This window comes from Carex rostrata, chromosome 26 (genome assembly GCF_964058835.1).
Source record: "Carex rostrata chromosome 26, lpCarRost1.2, whole genome shotgun sequence".
NCBI classification, from domain to species: Eukaryota; Viridiplantae; Streptophyta; class Magnoliopsida; order Poales; family Cyperaceae; genus Carex; species Carex rostrata.
The window spans coordinates 6,947,954-6,973,021 of record NC_135943.1 but is presented as its reverse complement, the minus strand read 5'-3'; the positions used below and the strand labels follow the sequence as shown (position 1 = coordinate 6,973,021).

At 35.3% G+C, this 25,068-nt stretch overlaps 3 protein-coding genes across 4 annotated transcripts; 1 reads left to right on the top strand and 2 right to left on the bottom strand.

The window, feature by feature from the left end:
• Positions 1–36: 36 nt before the first annotated feature.
• Positions 37–9,692, top strand: TGH (SWAP (Suppressor-of-White-APricot)/surp domain-containing protein). Of its 2 annotated transcripts, XR_013508190.1 has the most exons (17): positions 37–263; positions 541–631; positions 1,118–1,212; positions 1,794–1,897; positions 2,020–2,081; positions 2,167–2,241; positions 2,680–2,822; positions 3,371–3,446; positions 3,534–3,617; positions 3,724–3,801; positions 3,888–4,038; positions 5,273–5,744; positions 6,255–6,557; positions 6,963–7,082; positions 7,595–7,816; positions 8,603–8,684; positions 8,923–9,058. XR_013508190.1 is itself a non-coding variant. In XM_078292716.1 (16 exons), exons 1-16 carry the CDS (start codon positions 129–131, stop codon positions 9,526–9,528), a joined length of 2,817 nt encoding a protein of 938 aa, XP_078148842.1. In that variant the 5' UTR covers positions 37–128; the 3' UTR covers positions 9,529–9,692. The 2 variants fall into 2 exon arrangements, 1 of the variants encoding a protein (XP_078148842.1); XM_078292716.1 differs by lacking the exon at positions 8,603–8,684 and having other exon boundaries at positions 8,923–9,692.
• Positions 9,693–15,095: 5,403 nt separating this feature from the next.
• Positions 15,096–17,289, bottom strand: LOC144544283 (uncharacterized). Its single transcript, XM_078292739.1, has 2 exons — positions 16,828–17,289; positions 15,096–15,539 (listed from the first exon to the last, which is right to left on the bottom strand). Exons 1-2 carry the CDS (start codon positions 17,287–17,289, stop codon positions 15,096–15,098), a joined length of 906 nt encoding a protein of 301 aa, XP_078148865.1.
• Positions 17,290–21,017: 3,728 nt separating this feature from the next.
• Positions 21,018–25,068, bottom strand: LOC144544521 (2-alkenal reductase (NADP(+)-dependent)-like). The gene is made up of 6 exons (XM_078293041.1): positions 24,811–25,068; positions 22,771–22,948; positions 22,442–22,608; positions 22,235–22,317; positions 21,594–21,753; positions 21,018–21,454 (listed from the first exon to the last, which is right to left on the bottom strand). The coding sequence occupies exons 1-6, from the start codon at positions 25,021–25,023 to the stop codon at positions 21,236–21,238; spliced, it is 1,020 nt and encodes a 339-aa protein (XP_078149167.1). The 5' UTR covers positions 25,024–25,068; the 3' UTR covers positions 21,018–21,235.

The window sequence follows — 25,068 nt, the reverse complement described above, 5'->3', positions numbered from 1 at the left end:
GCCTTTCCGAAAAATAACAATTCATTCCTGGTCCAGGCCTCCAGCGTTCTCTTCTCTTCTCTGCCTCCGAGCAATTTTGCTTCTATTTCCCCACTCTCTCCCTCCCCCGTATCTCTCCGCCATCATCAATGGCCGATGGGGATGAAGAGGCTTACGTGTACTTTGGCACGCCGATCGAGAGAGAAGAAGATACATCCTCTCGCAAGCGCAAGGCCGTTGCCGAGGCTGGAACCGTTCGTGCTCTCGCCCCCTGGAAGCAAGAGGTTAGCTTCCATCTCTTCCTCTAACAGTGTGTCGGAGTTTCTAGTTGGTATTTCTAACTTGTAGTTATCTATCAGTGGCTGCAATTCATTTAGTATTTGGGATAATGATTATCTCAATCCTTTTAATGTAACTTGCAAATAGAATCCTGTTGCATAGTAAAGGAATGGAAAAGAGTAAAGGGAAATTCACTACAACTCATAAGTTCTTTTGGTTATCGTGTATAATCAAATCAGAAAAATAAAACCAATATAAACTATAATTTTTAATTGAAATCAGGTTAAAGATGAAGAAGGAAGAAGGAGATTTCATGGGGCATTTACTGGGGGTTATTCAGCTGGATATTACAACACTGTTGGATCAAAAGAGGGTATGCTCCCTTCTTCTTAACTCTTTTATATTTCATCAAAGTGCTGATTTAGCTTTCACGGTACAAAAGAACTAGCCTTTGGTTCTAATGGCCAAGGCATGTCTCTATGTGGGAGGTCATGGGTTCGAAACCCGGATAGGGGAAATCCTTTGTTGCAATAACAAGGGTATTAAATAATTGGGTGGCTTGACCTCCAACCTTTACTCAAAAAGCTTTCACGGTACACTTAGGGCACTTTTCAAGGGAACTATCTGATCTTCTAATGTTTAAGCCTTCATTAGTGTCACATAATCCTGAATTAAGCAGCCTAACAAACAAAAGACATTTAATAAGAATTAAAAAATTTCACCCGATGGATAGAAGATTGTGAGATTTGACTCCGTTCTTTTGGTATCCACAACTTAGTTTAATCGAAGAGAAAGCAAATATTATTGCAGAAAAGTCTGGTTAAGTCCTACATTGAACTATGCTCTGCCTACTTTTTAGGATGGACCCCACAAACGTTCACATCGTCACGCAAAAATCGAGCTGAGGTGAAAAAACAAAGTATAAATAGTTTTCTTGATGAGGATGATCTTAAGGTACTCCTTTTTTCTTTTGAAATTTTATGCCTTTCGGGGTTTAATTTCGAATAACTGGCGTGTCGAGTGTAATGATGGAAATGTTATTAGGACCTGAGAAAGGCAGTATCATTTGAGTAGTTCAGGGTCCAATTTGTACTACACAGGTTAATCTTTTATGTCGGAAATAAGATCAGGATAAGACCTGACTTTTGTAACTTATTTAACTGTTCATTACTCAATTTACATGTGAAACATGAGTTCTTAAAATTATATGAGCAACGTATACATAACTCTTTGATCACAATTTCTTAATTTGTGGGATAAAAAAGGTTTGAGTAAGTATTTGACCGAGCTGCATTTGCTCTTACTCATGAGTAAGTGCAGTTTTGTTTAATCAGTTCAGTGCTCAATTCATATCTTTGAAGGTACTCTTCTTTTCACTAAACTGTTATTAAGTCGAGTATAGATCAGGAATTACTGAACCAACGAGTTTATCTTGATACTTGGAAGCTTTTACTAGTTCTTCTTGGTATGGAATTGTCTGCTGTACCAATTTATTCTACACTTCAATTCTGCAAAATTTAATAATTGAATTTCAGCATATTGGAGGAAATGCTGTGGAAACTTCAATGCAATATGATACATTTGGATCTACAGCTGCCGAGTTTGCTCGCAAAAAAGCCGAGGAAGAACAGAAAAAGAGGTTCATTTATTCCTTATCTATTTCCCTCAATTATTCGACTTATGTCTACCCTGTAATGCTTTAAAGAATGAGCCTAAATTTTTATTTAGGAGAAAGTACCTAATTCTTGTGTTGTTGTTCAGGCCATCAGCTATACCTGGACCTGCTCCAGATGAAATAGTACTTCCAGCATCAAGCTCAATCGGTACTTAACTTTATACTATTAAAAACTTTTAGTTATTTTTTTGAAATTTCTGACTCACTAAGTCATGATGCTAAAACTTTGATAGGTAAGAGACTACTGATGAAAATGGGGTGGCGCCAAGGCTCTTCTATCAAGGACTCTAATGCAGAAGCTTTATATGGTATTCTTCTTACCACTATTTTTTTTTTGTTTGTATTTGTGTTTGTGTTTGTGTTTGTGTTTGTGTTTGTCTCGTTAAAGTTCAAATGTTTTCATTTGGCCCCTTTAATAGGTTGGACAAATGTATAAACAACGAAGTTTAATTGCATTACTTAGGATTGTGTTGGGAGAATCTCATTCAATGTTTCAATCTTACAATGCTTCATTTACTGGCATTCCAAATATGATTTCAAATTTTGACTACCAAAAACGGGACACACTGGTTTGGATTCCCACTTTTCTCAATTTCACATGATTTCAATCTTTTAAGTTGTTTTGTGTCAACTAACACCAATGTTGTGAATGTGGATCTGCTGGGTTTTTAAGAAAACAACATTTTGGTTGTTTGACAATGGCTATATAATGATCAAAGGTATGGTTTTTATTTCTTGTGATTCAGAAATCAGAAGAGAAGCAAGGAAGGCATTTCTCGCCTTCCCTAGCGGAAATGCTGAACCTGAGCTTTTGGAGAAAGATGCAGTTGGCACTGACGAGTTCCCTGATATGTCCACTGATGTCTCACATAAATCTGGAAATACCCCTGTGAGGAACTGTCACTTGATAATAATTTAGGTCTTTTTTGAGAATGATACTCAAATATTATATTAATTTGCAAATAATGGCCAACATTTCTGATACTGCAGTTAATTCCTAGTAATGCAATTTACACGCAACCATTAGGTCAGCGTGGAAACATACATTCTGTTCGGCATTTACAATTTTGATCCTAATTCTTGTGAGAACTTTATTGACTAAAGTTCTAACCTACTACCTTTGGAGGTGGTCTGTTCCAATGTTATATGATCTAGCTGTAAATCAACATATTTGGTTGAGTTAACACAAGGAGTGCAACAGTAATCTGGCGAGTCTTTCATTGAAAAAAGCTCAGTTTGAACTTTGAACAGTTGGGCGCTGTTTTCAAATAACCCGAATGCCTGATATTTTTACTGTCTTCAAATACTGCAACACATTGTGTGTACTCGGCAAATTTTATAATAAAAAGAAAGAAAGAGCTGAGAGACATATCTGATGGGCATAATATGATGAAAAATTAAGTTCTTTTGTTTATATATTTTTTTGCCTTGAAATAGGTGTATATGCTTGACCCAAAGCAGGATATGTGTGGGCTTGGTTATGATCCTTTCAAGCATGCACCTGAATTCAGAGGTCCATAATTCATTACTGGTTTAATTCTTCATTCTGTTAAGAAAATTGTGCTATAAATATTAATGTGTTGTGCTTTTCTGTTTGAAGATAGCAAAAAATTACGAGAATCCAAGTCCGGTGAGAAGAATAAGGGTAAAATCCGAATGGGAGGCAACCTGCTTTCTTCTAGTTGTAATGCACTAGAATCTGATATTATGTTTTTCCTTTATTTTGTCTCATTTCAATTAGTCAAGTTCAAAGATTTAATTAAAAAAAATTGAAATTCTACATCAATCAGCGGGAAAGTATGCACCTGGATTTGGGATTGGAGCATTAGAGGAGCTTGATGTAGAAGACGAGGATATTTATGCATCCGGTATTTCAGTTATTTTTTGGCATTATTCATTATCTGCTTCATAGTTGTCTTTTCAGTTTTCACTAATTTTTATTTTGTTTATTTAGGCTTCGACTATGAGCAGACTGAAGTAGAACTTGAGCCTTTGAAAGCAGTCAAGGAAAGCAACAGTGATACTATGCTCCGATTAGAACACAAAAAGCAGGCCTCTTTGCTTGGCTTTAAACCAGCATCAGATTCTGAATATAAGCTTGAGAGGTAACTCCACATTTCTAAACCAGCATTTCATCAAAGGCTTACAAAATTTCTGAGACGACAACTATATGTATAAAATACACTAATCTTAATATCATTAATCATTTCAGTACTGTATAGCTTTCTATATACAAGGGAGCCATGACAGAGTCAAAAGTCTAGCTTTTGTAGAAAAATAAAAGAGAACTCCTTGGAAAAACTAATAATGACCCCAGTGGCCCCACCCATACATAAGAAACAAATCCATTATCCATTACGGCCTCCCTAATGCATGCTCGTGAAATTTATCCACATTTTTGCTGCTTGGGTATGTTTGGATGTATTGAGAATAGCGAGAATAGCGAGAATAGCGCTGTTCCGATCCATCCAAACATACTCAATTGCTATTCGGAACAGTGAGAATAGCGCTATTCTCGCTGTTCCAACAAAAAGTAGGAATAGCGATTGTTGCAAAGAATGCATCCAATGAATGGCGGCTCTATTCCAAAGAATGCATCCAAACAACATTTTAGCTATTCCGAATAGCTTGAGTTAGCACTATTCTCTTACCGTGCTATTCTTATTTGCTATTCTCAATAGTAGCTATTCTCGCTATTCTAGAGTGCATCCATAGTGATCAAATTAATTGAATCCTACTTATTTTTCTTTTGAAAATGACTTATCACACTATGTATTACATTGGAGGAAAATATTATTCAATTTTTTCTCGTCGCAGATTTTCTTTAGTTACAGGAGCAGGCATGTTAAAGAGCTACCATAGGAAGTTACAAACCCCAAAACACCCTGTTTCTAAATAAGGATGATTGAATATTAGTATAAAAGTTATAACTGTACGTGTATACTTTAAAGTTTCAAATATGGCCTGTTGACTTTAACATTGGATGGTTAATATGAGGTTTGTATCCTGAACTGTACGACTATTTGAGTCAACCAAAAATGTTTTTCTTTTTCTAAATTAATCTTTGAAATAATGTTTGTCAGTAAGGTTTTGCAATGTCATCTCACTATCACTAATTCTGACTCTGCCACTGTTACCATCCAGTCATGCCAGCAATGCAGGATTCTCACTAGAATTTTCATTTAGATAATCAGTCATATGTTTATTTATTTATTTATTTATTTATATGCATTTTCCTATGAATCATTTGGCTTGCATGTTATTGTTTTGAATATTTTTCTGTACATACTTTCCTAAGAACCATTAAGTTATGTGTGCTATTATTTTTTTTTTGACCAGATTTCGTCCTCCTACAATCCCTCCCAACTTCAGACCAATCCACAAGTTTGCTGTTCCTCTTGACCAAACCCTTAAGGATTACAATAATGCCCCTCCGCCAGATGCATTGCCTCCTGAAGATGCCAATCTAAGGCTCTTGATCGACGGATCAGCAGCCATGGTAGCTCGATGCGGTAAATCCATAGAAGATGTATACATGGAAAAGAGCAAGACCAACCCTTTGTTTTTCTTCCTCAGAAGCGGGGCTGAGGGGCACGATTATTATATTAGAAAATTATGGGAGAATAAACAGAAGTTTGTAGGTGAGTCGAAACAAGCTGAAAAATTGACCTCTGAGAAAAGAGGGAGGATTCTTGGTGAAAGGCCTCTTGCTTCTACTACCTTTGGGGGTAATGTTGTCAGTGTTAAGGCAAGGGAGGTTATCAATAAACAGCCTACCCTTGGAGAAACCTCTACAAAACCAATCTCTCTTGTGAGCTTTCTTTCTAACATGTGTGTGTCATTGTATGTGCTAACTATGGCAATAAATAGGCATCTTTTTAAAATAAATTGGTTGGGCCCGAAGTTATCCACAAGCAGGTTATGTAGTGCTAACCTGGAGGTGAGTCATTAAGTTACAAGTGTGGATTTTTCGGATACTTCAGCATTATCGAGACCTGATTCACCGGGAGGTCTAGAAATCCTGACATTAACTCAGTGGAGTCAGCTTTAACCAGATCAGGTCAAAATGTGTGAGACACTGTCCTTTTCTATCCTGTCAGAAGTTACCGAATGGCTGGTTTTACTGTTAAGAGCGTGATACTGGTACAAGAAAGTGGCTTTGATTTTTAAAGTGAGAAGAACCTGATAAAGGAGACAAGAAGATATCAGAATTTTAACTTGCTATGAAACCAAAACAAATTGAACAGAAAAAGGCCATCTACTTGATTGTTAATTTATTTATGCTATCTAATTATCTAATAAAAGTTTATTCTTTGAATAGGCTGATTTGCCAGAGTCGGCGACAAAAGCATTCAAGCATGACCCAGCAAAGCAAGAGAGGTTTGAGCAATTCCTCAAAGAGAAGTACCAAGGGGGTCTGCGTGCTTCTGGAACTGTAATCAGCACCAGCATTAGTACCATGTCAGAAGACAACCGAGCCCGTGAACGACTTGACTTTGAGGCTGCTGTAGAGGCGATCGAGAAAGGCAAGTGGAACACACAAATCAGTGCACCTTCGGCTGACACCGCAAAGGATCTCTTAGGGTTTGGGGAAGATCGCTTCGTGCCATCTACTTTTATTGAGGTAAATGTTTGTACTGAAATTATTTGCACAAATTAGCAAGTATAAACTATTTGTTTCTTTTAAAAGAGGTAAATCTATTAGGTCTCTCTTGCAGGTAAAATACTGGCACAAATTTATACCGGTACAAAGTGAACCAATAAGTTGTACTTAAAAATGTATAAGACAGAGAGAAAATGTTTTGCTCCTTCTAAAGAAGTGAAATCCAATTAGTCTTGGTCAACACTAAGTGCTAATTTACTGGTGATGAATTGATATTGTTATCATGTAATCCTTGATTAGACCCAAAGGATTGTTCTCTACTTGCATCCGTAGAAGGTATCTGGAGATGCATATGGGTATTTTAGCAGAATTTGAAAAACAGAAAAAGTACTGCATGTTCTGATTTCATTCTTTAAAATATAATAGAATCCAGAAACAAAAGAAGAAGCAACAAAGGCGGTGTACCCCAAGAGAGAGCAATTTGAATGGAGACCTTCTCCAATTTTGTGCAAGCGCTTTGATCTCATTGATCCTTACATGGGGAAGGTATTACATCTCTCTCTCTGTACAAGTACTTAAAAGTCTGCTTATAATAAGTTCCCAGCAAATATTGTCCCGCATTTTCATTTTTGCAACAAGCTATCGATAATTTTTGGGCTTTGTGCAAATTTCAGTAACTTCCAACTGTTCAACCAGACCTAGTTTAATGAAACTAGCTATTAAGACTAATTGTACTGAAAATTTCCATGTGAATTAATTGGGGAGCTTAGTCTAGCTCTTATATTGATCTTGGCTTGATTTGTGTTGAGAATATTCAGATTGGTCTGGGAAATTTTGGGTTTTTTTCGTTTCTTTATCGGGTGGGGGGAGAGGGTTTAAATTTTGTTTAAAATGCACTTTCTCATCACACTAGTCAACTTTCTTGAACAAAAGAATTATTGTATCATGTGAAAAGGTTAAAAGGGACTTGTATTGTGCATAAAAAAATAGGATAGCAGACTTGTCTTGGAGAAGTAATAAAAAGAAGGAAAAACTTAAATTAACTCCTTATGATACAGCCAGCACCAGTGCCAAGACCGAGGAGCAAAATGGATTCACTTGTATTTCTGCCAGAGACTTTCAAGAGCACGAATAGGGAAGAAGCTAAATCTCCTGTCAGAGGTTCATTGGAGGCTTCTAAATCTGGGCTTAAAGAGGCAGAGGCCGAGCCATCCGGTACAGAAGCTGACGTGGCGCCAACAAGCCCGAAAAATGTGGAGAGACCTGTTGATCTCTACAAGGTATGCACCATTCCCCCTTCTATGCTGGCAGAATAGTTGAAGTAGTTTCACGGAGGCTTGCAATGTTGTCTTTCTGTTAGTTGACCTTCAATCCATTAAAATGTTTTGCTGGTTAAGGCCATGTTTGGTTGAGTAAACCCCTTACTCCACACTTAAGCCGTCAAATGAGTAAAATAGTAAGATGGAGTAAGAGATGAGTTGATCCGGAGTAAGCTACTCCACCTCTCCAGACGGACTAACTTACTACTGTAGGGCCCACTTCCATAGGCAAATGTTCATTTCCCAACATCTTACTCCAGATGGATTAATTTAAGCAATGATTCATATTACCAAAAAAGGTGTAAAATATGAAGAGTGACATTGATCAAGCAATTTAATCCTTAGGTCATGTTTGGTTGTGGAGTAAAGTTACTCAGGATTAAATTGCTTACTCTAAGCTAAGGTAGATTAAAATAATCATGTTTGGTTGGAGCTTTGTGGAGTAAACTAATGAAGAGAGAAAAAATTGTAACTTATGTTACACTAACCACGGGACCCACAGGTGGAATAACTTATTCCGGATTAACTCAAATGTTACTCTATCTTACTCCTTTAAATTTGCTCCTCATTTGCCTCCTTAAAGGTAGAGTAGAGGGTTTAATCCTTAACTTCACAATCAAACATGACCAAAAATTTTATGGACTGTTTGTATTAATTAAGTAGGTTGAAAGTTCACTTTTTTGTAGTTTATGAAAACATGCAATTAATCTCTGCATGAGAGCTTGCTCACTTATATCAGAATTATAGGGAATCATGTTGCTAGGTGTGTAATAAAACTGGTGTTGGATGCTAACTAATATAGGAATCTTTCATCATAACAAGCCTTTGGGTTTTTTTGAAGTTCTTAATAGTGCAAGGGTCTTTTGCTATTTTCTATTCTCGTATGTACAATCTTATTCTGGTCTTTTTTAACGTTGATATATATCCATTATGTCCTGACTTATAATATTATTCCATCTCTCCCCCCCCCCTTTCAAAAAAGTCTCCAAAAGCTTTTCAGTTGACTTGGTATAGTGTGGTCTCCGAACAACAGTTTTTTAATCCTTTCTATCATTTATTGGTCTCAGGCGATTTTCTCTGATGATTCAGAAGATGAAGTGGTAGATGCTGGGCCAACTTCGAACCAAGTGCCTGACCCAGTTAAATCAAGTGAAGGAGCAAACAAAACCCTAAATCGTCTGGTAGCCGGTGATTTTCTCCAGTCACTTGGGATGGAGCTTGGCTTGGAGGTGCCACCTGACAATAGACCTGGTCCGCCATTAAATGCCAACCCCATCTCTCCACCAGAACAAAGAGAATCTCCAAAGGGTGATGATAGAAATAATACGGCTTTGACTGAAGTGGAAGATACCAAAAGTAAGGATTATGGTTCTACTGTGGATTATTCAAGAGAGAAGAAAAGAAGCCATTCAAGACACCGTAGAAGGAGAAGTAGGACTCCTGATTCAGATTCGGGTTCTGATTCTAATTCTGATTCTGATGGGGGTCATAGGTCTAGAAGTAAGAGAAGGCGTGATAGGAGGGATCAGAGTAGAAACCGAGATAATGAATCTAGTGATGAGGCATCTTTGTATAGGAAGGAAAGGAGAAAAAAACACCGGTCAAGAAAGCATCATGAGCATAAAAGGAAAGATTACGGAGATAAGCACACTGATAAGAAGAGACGGTCATGAAGTAAGAGAAGGCTTGGATGGGTATTTTTTTTATTTTTTTTGTTGTTTTTTGTTGTTGTTGTTGTTTGATTGTTGTATAATTATTAGGGTAGCATTTTTAAGTGCCTCCTGATATGATAGAATGCACCAATGAAACTTCTAAGGAAAGAATTTTTTGGGAAAAAGATGAGCTTCGTTCCCTTAATTATAATGGGAATGGATATATTGACAACCGTGAATCGTCATCACAAAAATGGTTATCAACATTAAAGAAAACCTTGCAGATATTATTATTTGTATCATTTTAAAAGGATATGTTATTTTTTTACTCAAACAATATATGTAGATGCAATTCAACAAACTGAATGCGTATTAGCTGTTTTTGATTAATTTTGAGCATTTTTCAAGTGATTGAATCATCAAATATAAAAGTAATATTTCTAAATAAAGTCTATTACTTCAAAAGGATATATCAGTTTTTTTATGCGAACAAAATCTCAAAGCTAATTCGGTGCGTTTTGATCCAATTAAACTGTTTTTCAGAAAATTTTGAACTATCAAAAACAATGATTTTAAAAAATTCTAAAAAAATAGTAAAAAAATTCTAAAAAAAATATAAAATTGGATCTCAAAGCACAATTTAATATGGAGATCAATTTGAGGATTAATATTTTGAACTTTAGAATTGAAGATATAAATGTGAAGTAACACTTGTTTTACTTGGCGGCGAAGCACCGTAGTCCAACTCTCTCTCTATATATATATTTGTTTTATTTGTTTTATTGATGCTTCAATTAAATAATTAAGATCAAAGCGCACCGAATAAGAATTGTTCAGTATAATTCGGAACATACCTTTAGGATCTAAAGTATAAATACTAAAATTTATCATACAAGAAAAGAATATAAGCGGGCTAATAACTCGAATCGTTGGCTGGATCTCTCTTTATGCGTTCTCCCTGGCCGAATCTTCCTCAAATCCAAACCTAACAACCAGATCCCGAACTTCTTTTAAATACCATAATTAGGGGTGTTCAAATGGTTCGGTTTGTTCGGTTTTCAATTGAACCAAAATTTTTTGGTTTAATGGTTCGGTTTTTTGATTTAAATGGATTGGTTCGGTTGAAATTTTGAATTATTTAGGTTTAAATGGATCGGTTCGGTTTAGACTTTTCAAAACCAACTAAACCGAACCGACCGAATTATACTGGTTCAAGTATGATTTATATTTTGTTTGGTTCAATCATTGTTTCCTTTCTTTCATTTTAGTTTAAATATTTTAGAACATCTACATATTTTGTATGAAATTGAACAACTTGTGTATGAACATGTGTTATTTTCGTTAATTATAGCACCAATAGGTTTACTTCTCCAATCAAGTGGGGGGAGAGGAGTTGCGCCGTCCGCCACCCGAGGCCGAGCCCCTCGGCCGCCGCTGGTTGGGGACGCTGTCAGCCGCCACTGATAGGTCAAAATCAGAGCTAATAATATTTATAACCCTAATTGTCTGCTCTACTATTAATTCGCAAGCGCACAAATCAATTCGTATAGTATAGATCGGGGTGTCAATCCACAGGGATGATGTATTAAAAGATCTAATCACAAGTTGAGTCTAGGTTATCAATTTTTTTAGGTTAGTTTGGTTGTTTAATTATTTGGTTGGTTGTTTGATTGTTTGATTGGTTGTTTGATTGTTTGATTATAGTCTTCAGTTACAACAGTGCAATAGTTGATTAATAGGTTGTTTAGAAGATGGGCTTCTAGAGATCAGACATTATATCATTCAAACTCGTTTAAGCTAGTTTCTGGTTAAGTGAGCAATCGCATGCGATTTTGTCACAATCTGCATGCTACCGCGTAAAAATATCAAGTAAAGTTAACAATCGCATGTGGTTCTGTCACCATTCGCATGCTACTGAGCGAACCGTACAATTCTAGTTTTCACTCTAGTCAAAATTGCACACGGTTTGATCAGAACTGCACACACCCTGTACTGGTGTCAAATGCAATCCGAGAGTTGCTAATCCTGTTCTAGTGTTAATCACAGTTACGCTATAACACCCTAATTGAGTAGGACTGGTAAGGGAATGATACCCTAGCCTCACCCTAAACAATCACATAAAGATCAATGATAAGTCTCAATTACTAAGACTAAAAGGAATTAAGTTCATAGTTACGTCCTTCCTATATACCTTCCGTAGTTCAAATAATCAAGATTACCCCACTATCAGTTTATAGAACGCGACGTTCGTCTGCAGATCTATATTTCAATAGGTCTCTAACTGAGGTTCGGATCACAAGAGATCAATTGTTACGTCTATTTCTCTTATTGGATCTAAGATAATTGTACCATATTCCTACTGGTCAACCCTATACGCCTACAATGGAGTGTACATCTCCATGCTGTCGAGGTTAAAATGAACAAAGTTAGGTAGTAATACAAAGAATAAAGTTCATAAAAAATTCAGATCAAGTGCAAATAATAAATATAAATAAACCTCTATATTAAACTCATAAGAATTCAAGATTACATGTATTCACCCTAGAAAAGAGTTACTTAGCTGCTCATGGCGGGTTCAATAACAAAAGATACAAGAGACATGAAGAAAGAGAACAAAAGAGAGAGATGGAAGGAGTGCACATATGTGGTATATTCTCTCATGCACGCTCTCTTCAGTTCTTGTCTCTTCTTTCTCTTCTAATGGAGACTTTGCTATTTTACTATTCTATCATTTCTCAATTGCATAGTCTTCCTTAGAAACCATAGTTCTAACCTATCAATAATACATGATGTGTGTGTGAGAATTCTAAGTTCTCTCTGTAAAATGACGGCTGTATAGAGTGGTGTTGAGTTCTCTTCGTTCTGATGTATATATAGGCCTTAGCTACCAAGTTATAGCTGTAATCGTTGTTCTGGCACTTATCCTGTGTGTGCGAATGCCTAAGTCGCATGCTGTTGGATACATCATCTGCACGACTGGCAATATTCCTGCGCAGCAACTCTCTGGGTTGCATGCGGATGAGGGCATCCGCATGCCTGAGACTTGGTATCTGAATTGCTACGTTTTATGCCTCTTTTAGCCCGAATCCATCTCAATAGTTTTTCAAAAAATGCTTTTGTTTTGAACTGGTGCCAACGTACCGATCCAACTAGGTCAAAGCTAGTTTTGCATTGAGATAGAATTTTGAGGTTAAATGTTTAGATAAAACTATGTAATCACTATTATAAAAAGAACTATAAATGTCTAATTTGATGTATATTATAGATGGTGGTAATAGACTTTACGGGTCACTGTTAGTTTGGGATTACTAATTATTTTTGTTCAGAAAAGTAAGTACATAAGCAATAGACAAAAGGAAGCATCATGCTAGATGTAAAATAGTCACAATAGATAAAATATAAGTTAAATAAAAATATTATAGTATACTCTTTCTTTCCTCCTTGTACTTCACTGGAGCAAGTAACTACTTTAAAAACTTACCCTTCCTTCCCAACCTGTCCCCTCCTCTCCCGTCCTCTCCCCTCCCCTCCCCTCCCCTTCCTCTCTCATATAATTACTGGAGCACACCCTAAGGCTCTAATTCTAAGATCACAAGCTTTACAACACCAAGTGGTCGGTCAATTCAACAGTTTCTAGAATGTGTAATGCTTTTAATTTTTAGAGGACCATTTGTGTAACTTGCTCTTTTATTAAAATTACTTGTTAAGAAATAGATAATCCCTTTCTCCATTTTCTTATTAAAATTACTTGTTAAGAAATAGATACCCTTTACAGCTTGTTTGGATGGAGAGTATAGGAAGGGAGGGGAGGTGAAGAATAGAAGGGAATGGAATGGAATAGAATGGAAGATTAATGTACTTAACCTTTTCATGTTTGGATGATTAATGGAGGAAAATAAATTTAACTTTCCTTTCCATCTTGTTTCTTGTTTGGTTAATTAAAATTATAGAAGGTTAATCAAATATTTTTATTATATTTGACTATTATACCCTTTACAATAATGTGTAAAAAGAAAGAAGAATATAAATATAAGTTTCTGTGGTATGTACCGCATGACCTGGTGTGTCAAGAACAATGCTGTACCAAAAAAATACATATGTTATATACATCCTCTGAGTGAATGCTCAACCCTGCAAAATTAACAGCTGGGAATAGATACCACATCAATTGTTTGTCGAACTGAAACTGGTCTTACTAGAAATGTATGTTGAACTTCTCATGACCAAAAAATTTGTTCTTAATGAAAGCATGCATGCATAGACTAGGTCCAAATGGTCATCAATACAACACCTTTTGTACGTACTGTATCAAGAATACCATACTACCCTGACGCCAGCATATATCATCATTTTACTAAAATAAATCAAGGAAGAAATAAACAAACTCATTGAAATAAAATTGTTATTATCCCAACATTCCAAGAATCAACACTGCATCATCATTTTACTAAAAACAACTAACAAAATTGATGATCAACTACATCTTATTAAAAAAATAAACGTACCTCAATTAATTTAGTCCAAACTTCCGGCTCTGCACTCCACATATTGGTGAAAGGGCTCCATTGAAAACCGCTTGAACCATTTTTAAAAATATCATAGCAAGTTCCAAAACCTCTCTTAATATACTTCATGCGATTTTTTATCCTTTCTTTATCAATAGGTTTATCAGGAAAAATTTCCTTAAGCTCTTTGAGTATGTTGTCATATGCCTGTGTTGTGAATGTACCTCCAACTCGGTTTCCATGTTCATGCTGTTGTAAAAATGCATCAATTAAAGCTTCATCCATTGCATGAGACCAATTAAGCATCTCTGCTCTACCTCCATTAGCTCCATTATTTTCAGTGTTGCTTGTTGCATTCTTTCTTTTCCCCATAACTCAAGAGCTGTAGTGAAATTGTATTTGTATTATTATAATTTCAAAATAAATTAAAACTACATACTTCATCACATATATGACACACTAGATATAACACACTAGATGAATTCTGATACAATAATATTTAGGTACTGTGCTGTACCAGTATTTAGATACTGTGTTGTACTCATGTGATTTTAATCTCCTCAAATTATTTCACCACAAATATTTTTCTTTTAACTCTACTCTCTTATCAACATCTTTCAATATTTATATCCCAGTCAAACCAAATACATATTACATGTTTTCCTCACTTACAAGGGCAGACTTGTCTCTTTTTTTTGCCTGATACATTATATATATGTTTTCACTATTTTTTTTTTCTAATATAGGCTGGCCTATTGTCAGAGCATCTTCAATTAGAAATCCCAATTACCTTGCTATATGAATGAATGCATTATCAATTTAATTATACTTTAATTTTGACCGATACTTATTTGAACTGGTAGACACCTAATAAGAAATCAATTTAAGATGTAAAGAAGCACATTACATATTGCTCAGAAGCTTAAAAAAATTAAATTTTCAAAGTATTTAAACAACTCCATTTCTCAGGTATAAAAATGATAACTACTATCCTCACAAGGACATTGATAAAAATTTGACAGGAATCTAACACAAGCTTATTATTATTTTGTTATAACTATTAGCATCAAAATGGAAATGGAATCATGTATTATAATCCCTCCACATTGCTGCAGCTATTGCATCTCTAACTTGCTCTCCTCTAATCATCTCTTGAGGGTCTTCTCCTTCAACAGCATCTACTGATTCATTTGCTCTATTAGCAAGTTCTGCATCAACTTGAGCAACGATTTGCCTATCGGGATCCTTATCTATTAAAAAATTATGTAGGATACAGCAAGCCACAATTATCTTTTTTTGTGCCTCCACACTGTAAGTTGGTATAGTGGAGCTTGCTATTATCGGAAATCGTTTTTTAAGAACACCAAATGCTCTCTCAATTGTGTTGCGTAGAGATGCATGGCGGAGATTAAACAACTCACGAGGATTTCGAGGTGGATTCCTCGAGTACTCTTTCAAATGATAGCGTGTTCCTCTATATGGTGTAATCAAGGAACTCCTTGTCATAAATCCCGCATCAACAAGATACTATTTTCCTATATTGAAAATTAAAGTATTGAATTATTTCTTAGAAACAATTCCTAATGAGTTCACTAACTTGAGATGATAACTTTAATTACCTTCTGGAATTTTGAGAGGATGAGACCGAGTTAATACATTTTTCATAATTCTTGAGTCAGATGCTGTTCCTTCCCAACCAGGTAAAATATATGTAAATTTTAGATCAAATGAACAAGCTGCTAGTATATTTTGTGTTGGATATTCTTTCCTTCCACGATATCTTGGTGCATCTTCAGAAGAAACTCTCGCTCGCACGTGTGTTCCATCAATAGCCCCAATACAATCCTGTTATCTTAAAATAAATTTAGATAATGCGGTTATCTATCTTACTTAGATTGAATAAAAATATATATATATAGAGTACGGCTAACGCGCTTCCTCTAGCATATGGGCCGAAATGCTTCCGGTGGAAAGTTGAAATTTCAAAATCCAAAAAGTCGATCTGAACCGTTCATCTTCTTCTCCATATTAATATCTGCTTGGAGACCAAATTTTACATTTTTCTGAAATTTTTTACTATTTATTAAGCCATTTTGAAAATCGCTGATCCAACGGTAGCTTCTGATTTTTACTGTTTGGTAAGCCACCGTTGGATCAGCAATTTTCAAAGTGGCTTAATAAATAGTAAAAAATTTCAGAAAAATGTAAAATTTGGTCTCCAAGCAGATATTAATATGGAGAAGAAGATGAACGGTTCAGATCGACTTTTTGGATTTTGAAATTTCAACTTTCCACCGGAAGCATTTCGGCCCATATGCTAGAGGAAGCGCGTTAGCCGTACTCTATATATATATATATATAGGATTTGGCTAATATGCTATGGGTAGCTAAGAGGCCTCTCGTGCTACGGCTCAATATTCGACTTTTCAAAATCCTAACGGTCGATCCGAACCGTTCATCTTGTTCTCCATATTAATATGTGTTTGGAGACCAAATTTTACATTTTTTGGAAATTTTTTACTATTTTTTTAGATTTATTGAATATCGCTGTTTTTTATGGTCCAGATTTGTCTGAAAAACAGCGATTTTCAATAAATCTAAAAAAATAGTAAAAAATTTCCAAAAAATATAAAATTTGGTCTCCAAGCACATATTAATATGGAGAACAAGATGAATGGTTCGGATCGACCGTTAGAATTTTGAAAAGTCGGATATTGAGCCGTAGCACGGGAGGCCTCTTAGCTACCCATAGCACCGTAGCCAAGTCCTATATATATATATATATATATATATATATATATATTTATATATTTACCTTGAAGTATGGATTGTATTTGTTGTTTGATGTTATTTCAACTGGAACTTCTGATCCATCTGATTGTTGGAAATAAATCTCCTCCAGCATAATTATTGATTTTAGAACATTATGAAAATGTCGACAGTTTGACTCTCCAGACCGACGAAAGAAGAAGCAAATTGAACGGTTCCTAACGTTATGACCCAATATGTAGAGGAACTTAGCGACTTGTTCTTCGACACATGCATGAAGACTTGGTTTAAGGCCACCGTACATCACTAGCCTTTTGCAGAAATCAATAAAGGCCTGAGGGCTCATCCTAATGATATCACGAGTTCTATGACTAACTAGGATTTCATTCAATAATTCTTGCCTCACTTCATCTCTTTTGTCTCGAACTTCTTGAGAAATTCGACTGTCTGTCCGTTGTTCTAGTATTATCCAATAAACTAGTAAACAAAACACTTGCACTAATTGCATCACATGTTGACGATGGATGATTGTTATCACATTATTAGACCTATCATTTCGACTTGTTTCCATACGAAAATCTATGTTTTGAACCAACAAAGGGTGCCTTTTACATTGAACATCCATAGAATGTGGTACTGCTAAGTTTTGGTTCTTACTTTGCAGGAATCAGGCGAAATTGGGCAAAATCAGGCAATTGGCAGACTTCAGGAAGCTCTGATGCGAGTCGCATTCATCTGGTGCGAGTCGCATCCAAGCCCAAAGCGACCTGCGATGCGACCCTCACTGCTCTCTCTTGAAGACCATCTGATGCGAGTCGCATCAACTGTTGCCGCCCAGTTCAAATTAAATCTGACAAGCCCAAAGTCAACTCTGTTGCCTATATAAGGAGGTCCTATGCCAGAATTCGGGGAGCTTTTTCCCCCTTTAGATTCGAGTACACTTAGAGAGCAGAGATCAAGAGAGAAGAAGGAGATTGGAGCTTGATTGAAGAAGAGGAGAAGAAGGGAAGATTTCAAGATCATCTCCCATCCACCTTGGATCTTCGAGCTTCATTATGATCTGCCTATTCTATCTCTCTTTTATGCTTTCTTTTGCTATGCTTGAGTAGATCTCTAGTTCTTAGGGTTAGGATGTAGTCTCTAAACCTTGTCTTTGAGTTGCATGATGATTCGATCTAAGTTTGAACTTGTGTGATTGTTGTTTGAGTATTCATTGTTTGCTTGATTGTGATTTCTTGATTGATTCTTGATTGTCTACTGTTAGATGTCTATAGCATCTCTTCTAGTAATTTGGCCTTGATGTATCTTGTAATTGTGATTGAGCATTTGAGGTAGATCTAAGATCAATAGTAGCCGAGAGGTGAAATTTCTATTATCGAAAGGTTGTAGATACTTCTAGTTAACCAGACAATCAATTTAGGTTAGATACCAGTAGGCGAGAGCCACAGGTTGAAGCCTCGCACAAGAAATCAACTTAGATACGAACACATGTCAGCTCTGCTCGAGGGCCATGCGACCCGCATCAGAGATGATGCGAGTCGCATCATACGGGTCGCATCAGAGATGATGCGAGTCGCATGATAGGTCCAGAGAAGGCAAAGTTTGGGATGAAACCTGAAACCCTAGGAACGCCTTTTATCATTGTTCAAAACCAAAACTTTTAATTGCTTTCATTTACTGTTAATTGAATTGACACCCGAAATTAGGAAATTGAAACGAATTCAAACCAAACCCTTCACACTTCTAGTACTTAACTCGGATTTGTAGAAATTTAGAATCGAATTAAACCGTCCCTGAGGATCGATACCTTAATATACTACACGGATAGGGTTGTGCACTTGCAACCTTAGACGAGAGTAAATTCAAGGTTTAAACTGGTACAACTTGTTGTACCTGAAACTTTGTAAGCACACTCTGAGAAGCGAACAATGATGACACATATATTTTTCTTTTCTAAATTTCTGGAAGCGGCCATTTTTACAAAATCTATAAAAAAATGACATAATAATTTATATATAAATGAACGACTACAACAAACAAAATAAATAAATAACTACATTAACTTAATACAGTAAACAAAAAACCATATCCAACTTATTTACTGAATTTCATTCTCTGGTATAAGTGTTGAGTACAGAAGCTTCAAATTGCAAAAGAAAAAAAAATAACTTCAAATATTAAAGTAGTGCAACAATAACAATTATAAAAGAAGGTCAGATAACAACAAAAAAAGAGAGCAAGGCCAAATATTAATTCTGCAGATCATATTTCACAGAAGACCAAACATTTATCAGATAAACAATAGTATTTCGTATTTATTAGGTTTTGACTTCCCCTCCCCAACCCACCACGAATCAATATTCTGGATCATACTAAAGTTTGATATTATAATTAAAAAAAAAAACTAACCTGACCAATCAACTAGGATGGCTACGGTGGCTACTAGCTAGGTCTGTGGTGAAAAAAAGTTGAATGATAATTATATAGAAATAAGATATACAAAGACAGGGCATTTGTGTCATTTTTTGTGAAAATATTTACTACATAATTTCTTTCCATCCGTTACACCTCAAATTGAGAAGGAAATTGATTATATTAATTACAGTTACACAAGGTTAACCCTTTCCCCTTCTGTACCCCTCACCTCCACCATTATTTTGTCAACCAAACATGATTGGAGGGAAAGTTTTTTATCTATTCCATTCCCTCCCCTCCTCTACTCTCCATCCAAACATGGTGTTATAGATCTCGAAATTACGTACTATTCCCTTCTAAAATTCATAATATTGTATTTTTTTTATAGTTAGCGGCAATTACAGTTAAACAAATATATTGATTAAAAAAGTTGTATTTACACAAATTTTAAGAACAAAACGTAAAACTATACATCAGGCTTCCTCCGCCATATTATATTTATCCTTCTAAATTTCAAGAACTCAGAAAGATACCCAATTGATTGCCTTTTCTTTCTGTGAAGTATGATACGTTGTGTGCTATAATGGTAGAGCAAGAGCTCCTACTCCTGTCTGATTTAGGAACTTCAATTATTGTTATCAATATATTGCAATGGATGATGGCGCAGTCTAATTTAGGAACTTCAATCGCTAGAAATAATTTAGTCCAGAACAATTATAAAAAATAAAACAATTAGTTCAGAACAGAGTCTGAACAACAAGGCATGACAAATGCCGATCCATCATCCATAATCAATTTTCACATTTCGGTATTCTCCAACATCATGCACACATGTTTCAGTGTAAGTGAGACACAGCCCAGAGATGATAAGTAAAATAGTAGATAAACAGAACAAAATATACATCAGATTGTAGAATTTATAACAAGAGTTCAATCTTTACACAGAGAGCATATGTTAACAAAGCTTCTTGAATTAAACATTAGGATCAATATATATAAAAGAGTATGGCTATGGTGCTATGGGTTGTATAGAGGGCTACAGTGCTACGGTTCAAAATTCTAACAATCGATCCTAACCGTTTATCTTGTTCTCCATATTAATATGTGTTTGGAGATCAAATTTTATATTTTTTGAAAATTTTTTACTATTTTTTTAGATAGGTAGAAAATCAAATATTTGAATGGTGCAGAATTTTTTGATCAAGTGATTTTCTACCTATCTAAAAAAATAGTAAATAATTTCAAAAAAATGTAAAATTTGGTCTCCAGACACATATTAATATGAAGAACAAGATGAACGGTTCGGATTGACTGTTAGGATTTTAAAAACTCGAATATTGAGCCGTAGCACCGTAGCCCATAGCACCGTAGCCTTACTCCAATATAATTGAATAGCCAGTTGAAATGGTTATTATTATTTTTTTGTGTTTTCCAAGAAACAGAAATCAGTTTGCATAGCCTTCAACCTGTAATTTTAGATCCGGCAAAAATTTATCCGAGGCTAATCAATAAAAATATATGGGAACCCTTCCATGAGTTAATATTAATTTTGCATTTTACTAATTATAACCTAATTCCTAATATATGTTCTCTATGCACCATATATTAAAAATTTTAAATGGATCATCCCTTCTCCATTGTCTAAAGGGGCAATTTGACAATCCTGTACGCACTATCAAGCCTAAAAGCAAGAATAAGAGATAAATCACCTCTGTACTGTTGCAGAAAGTTGAACTAAATCGTTTCATTAAAAATATTAAAAAAAATAAAATCTTAAAATTTTATGAGATTTCCGGAGGTCTAGCTGTGTATATAGGAATATTGAAAGCTTATAAGTTGAATGCTTATTGATAGAAGTACACAAGATACAGAGAAAGAAAAACATAGATTTGAACAATGCCATTCTGGAGCATCCACAATAGGAAACCCAATCAGAGCAAAAATCAAGAAGAGGTACCATGAGCAGTAAATAAGATGACCACAACCACCACTTGTTCAAGTTCATTACTCTGCCAATACAACATACTAGACCTGAGACATCACTCTTTGGAAACAACCACCACTTGTTTGCCGACATTGCGGCCTTCAAAAATCCCGATAAGGGCACTTGGCGCATTTTCGAGCCCTTCGGCTATGTCTTCCACGTAAATTATCTTGCCTTCTTTTATGTACTGCACTGCCATTTCCTCAAACTTGGGGTATTTTGCATAGTGATGCAACACCTGGAAGCCTTCAATCCTGATTCCCTTTGCAATGATCTGGGATTAATAAAATTTAGAATTAGTACTGGTTTTATGTTCCAAACAGAGTTGCACATGAAGTCCTTAATTAAACATTACATCAGAATTTGACTAGTAAAATGCATGTTATTTTACTAAATTTACTAACTAATTGCACCTGAAATAAGTTGCGAACGCCCTCGTGTTCGACCAGATTCAACTGAGAGATCATCCCGCATGCAGAGATCCTCCCGTGCAAGCGCATGTTATTAAGCACAGCCCCAAGCATTGCGCCCCCGACGTTCTCAAAATATATGTCGATGCCATCTGGAAAACACCTATATATCATAATGAAGCAACATTTGAAAGAACGGTTAGTTTAAATGCATTTGAAAATGCAAATACTTTTAGCCTGAATGCCTTTCAGAAATTCAAATTGTCCTCAAAGAAAATAAGCTTCACAGACAGTCTCTGCCATAGGTGTCTGCTAATTTGTCGAACATAAATGAAAATTTGGTGGGCTAAATAAATTGAACTTGTTACCTACATTTTTTTGTTTATCATGAACCGTATATATAAGGATTATAGTGACTATAAGATGAGACATCAATTTGTTTAGCAGTGCCAATTCCCTTGAATTGCATCAAAGATTGTCCAGCAAAATAAATTGCCCTTTGTCCCTTCTATTGATGCCTCTAACCACATAAAAATAACAATAATTTTTGTTTAACAGGTCACCTTAAATCCAGCCAACTCTAATATCATTTGACCTGACCACATCTATGACAGTTGAACCCAGAAATTGCAAAATTTAATCACCTTTTCAATGCTAAATTTAAGTCAGATTCCTTTTTGTAGTTGAATGCATCGTCAAATCCGAACTTATTTTTCAACAGTTCTACCTGTTTAAATTGTTAGGGAAAAAACAATGTCAACAATTTTAAACATCAATAAAAACATCAATCTGGTACTACGGGAATTTCAAATTTCACAATAGCCTCAGAATATGTGTCATATTATTGGAACCTTTTCATCAGAACCGGCGCTACCAACTACATAGCAACCCATAAGTTTGGCAAATTGCCCGACAAGCTGCCCAACTGCCCCGGCTGCAGCTGATACAAAAACATACTCCCCTTCCTTAGGTGAGGCTATTTCATAAAATCCAACATATGCTGTAAGACCTGGCATTCCTGCATGGGAAAGGAAAGGTCGAATTTGTGATAACCATGAAATACCGATGGATTCATTTTTTAGCATATGCTCTACGGAGTGCAAACTAAAATCTCATGGCCACATTTTCAAGGTGAATAGATGAAACTATAAACCTTATAAGCAACCTAGCTAGCACTTACCAAGAACACCGGTATAATATGAGAGAGGTAACTCCGGATGGTTAATTTTGAAAAAATCATGGGGATTTGAAATTAGACTGTATTCTTCCCATCCTGTGATGCCCCACACAAAATCTCCCACTTTAAAATCTGCATGTGTTGAATCAATTACTTTACTGACTCCCATGCCTCTTATTACCTGTTACATAATGAAAATGCAAAATATATATATATATATATATATATATATATAATTGAATGAGACAAGAACAATAATACTTGCACTGTAATTAACAGTTTCATACTTTCATATCAATGAAACAAGCCTTTTGCCTTTATTTAAAAAAAAGGGAATAATAATAAATTAATAAGTGAAAAGTGATTCATTTGATAATACATGGTTATCATCAATATATTTGTTACTGGCTCTTTGCCAGCCGGGCTAACCCTAAAAAAAATAAAAATAGATTGCTATGCAGATTATTGTATAGAGATTGAGGAGGGGCTTTGTGTTAAGGAACTTTGTAAATAACCTTTTTTTATTATTCATTATATTGTTGGCGGTGAAAAACCGCTAACCTTAAAAAAAAAAGAGTCAATTTGCTTCTAACATCAAAAATCTTAGTTATTCTGTGCCAGGTTGTGTTAGAGAATATTACTGGACATGAGGTTCAACTCGGCAATTCGTCGAACACATCCTGTGTGCTCAAGAAAAATTACATGAAAGAACAAATAAAATATGAAGTGGTTCGATCCTTACAAACTCAAATGAAAAGATATGAACCAATAAAGTTCACTGTGAACTATAAGTATTACAAGATTTAAGTGATGATCCTATCTGACAAGCTGTTTCTTTCTGTTTCTCTCTTACCCCAAAAAGGCTAAAATAAAAAAAGAAATGAGCTCAAGGATCGACCCAAAATGGGACAAATAAATTTGGGCCTTGAACCTAATTCATTTGTTAGCTACTTTGCTGGTACGAACTAGTTTCGTATGAATTCAGCAGCAATTAAAGTTCAAACCATCCTGAAAAAAAAAGACCGGGACCGGTAAAATTATATTTGACCTAACAATTGTCTAAGATCACGTGTTTTCGTGTCATATTGTTTTTTTTTCTAAAAATGCTGTGGTCACAGCAATTTACTGTTTTGACTTTTGAGTACAAGTCATCGCATATTCGCCAAAAAATTGTAGATGAAAGCAAAAGGAAAAAAGAAAAAAAAAAGTTCGTGACACTCATATATCATACTATATTTTATTTTTGTTTAGTTTCACTTAACACCTTTTAACTTTTTGGTAACAAATTACAGAAAATTAAAGATTCTGAATATTGTATGAGGAATTTTTTTATATTTTCATTAGGTGCTAAATGGATTTTAAAAACATGTTTTTGTTTTATGTCGTTTTATGACATCTCTCCATTATTTGAAGAAAATTAGTACTTTTCTAAAATAAATAAAAAATGGCTGAACTAGACAAAAGGATTACATAATTTCAGCAAAGAACTTTGGTTGCATGTTGATCATAATTTAAACTGCGCGCAGCATATCATTAATGATTAGAATCTTTCGGAAATTAATTGTCACAAATATTTTTTTGTTGAAATGGTCTGCAATAAAATAATTTAAACAATAGCTTCAGTCTAAATATAGGTTAACTGCTAACAAAAATAGCTAGTGCAATTCACCCGGAGAAAGAATAATCAGTAGCAAATTAATCAAATGAAAGCTATACATATCTTAATTATTTGTGGGCTTGAGAATCATCTTATCTATATTTTTTTTTCTTTATTTGAACGTAAATAGAAAAAATTGAGGTACAATTAATTTTCTCTAATAAAAACCAACAGAAGAACCAAAATATTATTAGGTAGATATAACCGTATAATTAGAAGAAGACTTTATTTCAGAATTCGATCAGAGGATGAGTTCAAATTAATTACTTGCGTTTTGATTTACCTGGCAATTGCAAAAGAGATATATACCAACAGTTGCAGGAACAAACTAGAAAAAATATCTCTTGAAATGTTTTATATATATAGTTGGATAAATGGATAGATACCTTGCCAGGTATGAAGTCGAGAAAGAACGGTTCGTCGTGCTTAGTCATGAGGCTCCGCATGTAAGGGTCACAGGAGAGGTAGAGGTTTTTCAACACAATCACATCTTTCGATCCCTCCGGCACCTTCAATTCGATGGCTTCCGTTGGTACCACCTCCATGTCGCTCTCCTTCACCTTCCCAGTCACATAGTTCTTCAGTATAACTTTAGTCATCTCTCTCTCCTGAGAAAATTTGCCTTCTTTGAGTGCTTTGAAGGA

Bases quoted from the DNA above. Each gene is read 5' to 3' on its own strand.
- TGH (XM_078292716.1), top strand. From the start codon at position 129: ATGGCCGATGGGGATGAAGAGGCTTACGTGTACTTTGGCACGCCGATC. The intron at 264-540 runs GTTAGCTTCCAT...AATTGAAATCAG, and splicing joins TCGCCCCCTGGAAGCAAGAG to GTTAAAGATGAAGAAGGAAG. The intron at 5,745-6,254 runs GTGAGCTTTCTT...TTCTTTGAATAG, and splicing joins CTACAAAACCAATCTCTCTT to GCTGATTTGCCAGAGTCGGC.
- LOC144544283 (XM_078292739.1), bottom strand. From the start codon at position 17,289: ATGCAATTAGTGCAAGTGTTTTGTTTACTAGTTTATTGGATAATACTA. The intron at 15,540-16,827 runs GTAAATATATAA...ATAGGAAAATAG, and splicing joins AATACAATCCATACTTCAAG to TATCTTGTTGATGCGGGATT.
- LOC144544521 (XM_078293041.1), bottom strand. From the start codon at position 25,023: ATGACTAAAGTTATACTGAAGAACTATGTGACTGGGAAGGTGAAGGAG. The intron at 22,609-22,770 runs GTAAGTGCTAGC...TTTCCCATGCAG, and splicing joins ATATTATACCGGTGTTCTTG to GAATGCCAGGTCTTACAGCA. The intron at 21,754-22,234 runs GTGATTAAATTT...TATGATATATAG, and splicing joins TTAAATTTAGCATTGAAAAG to GTGTTTTCCAGATGGCATCG.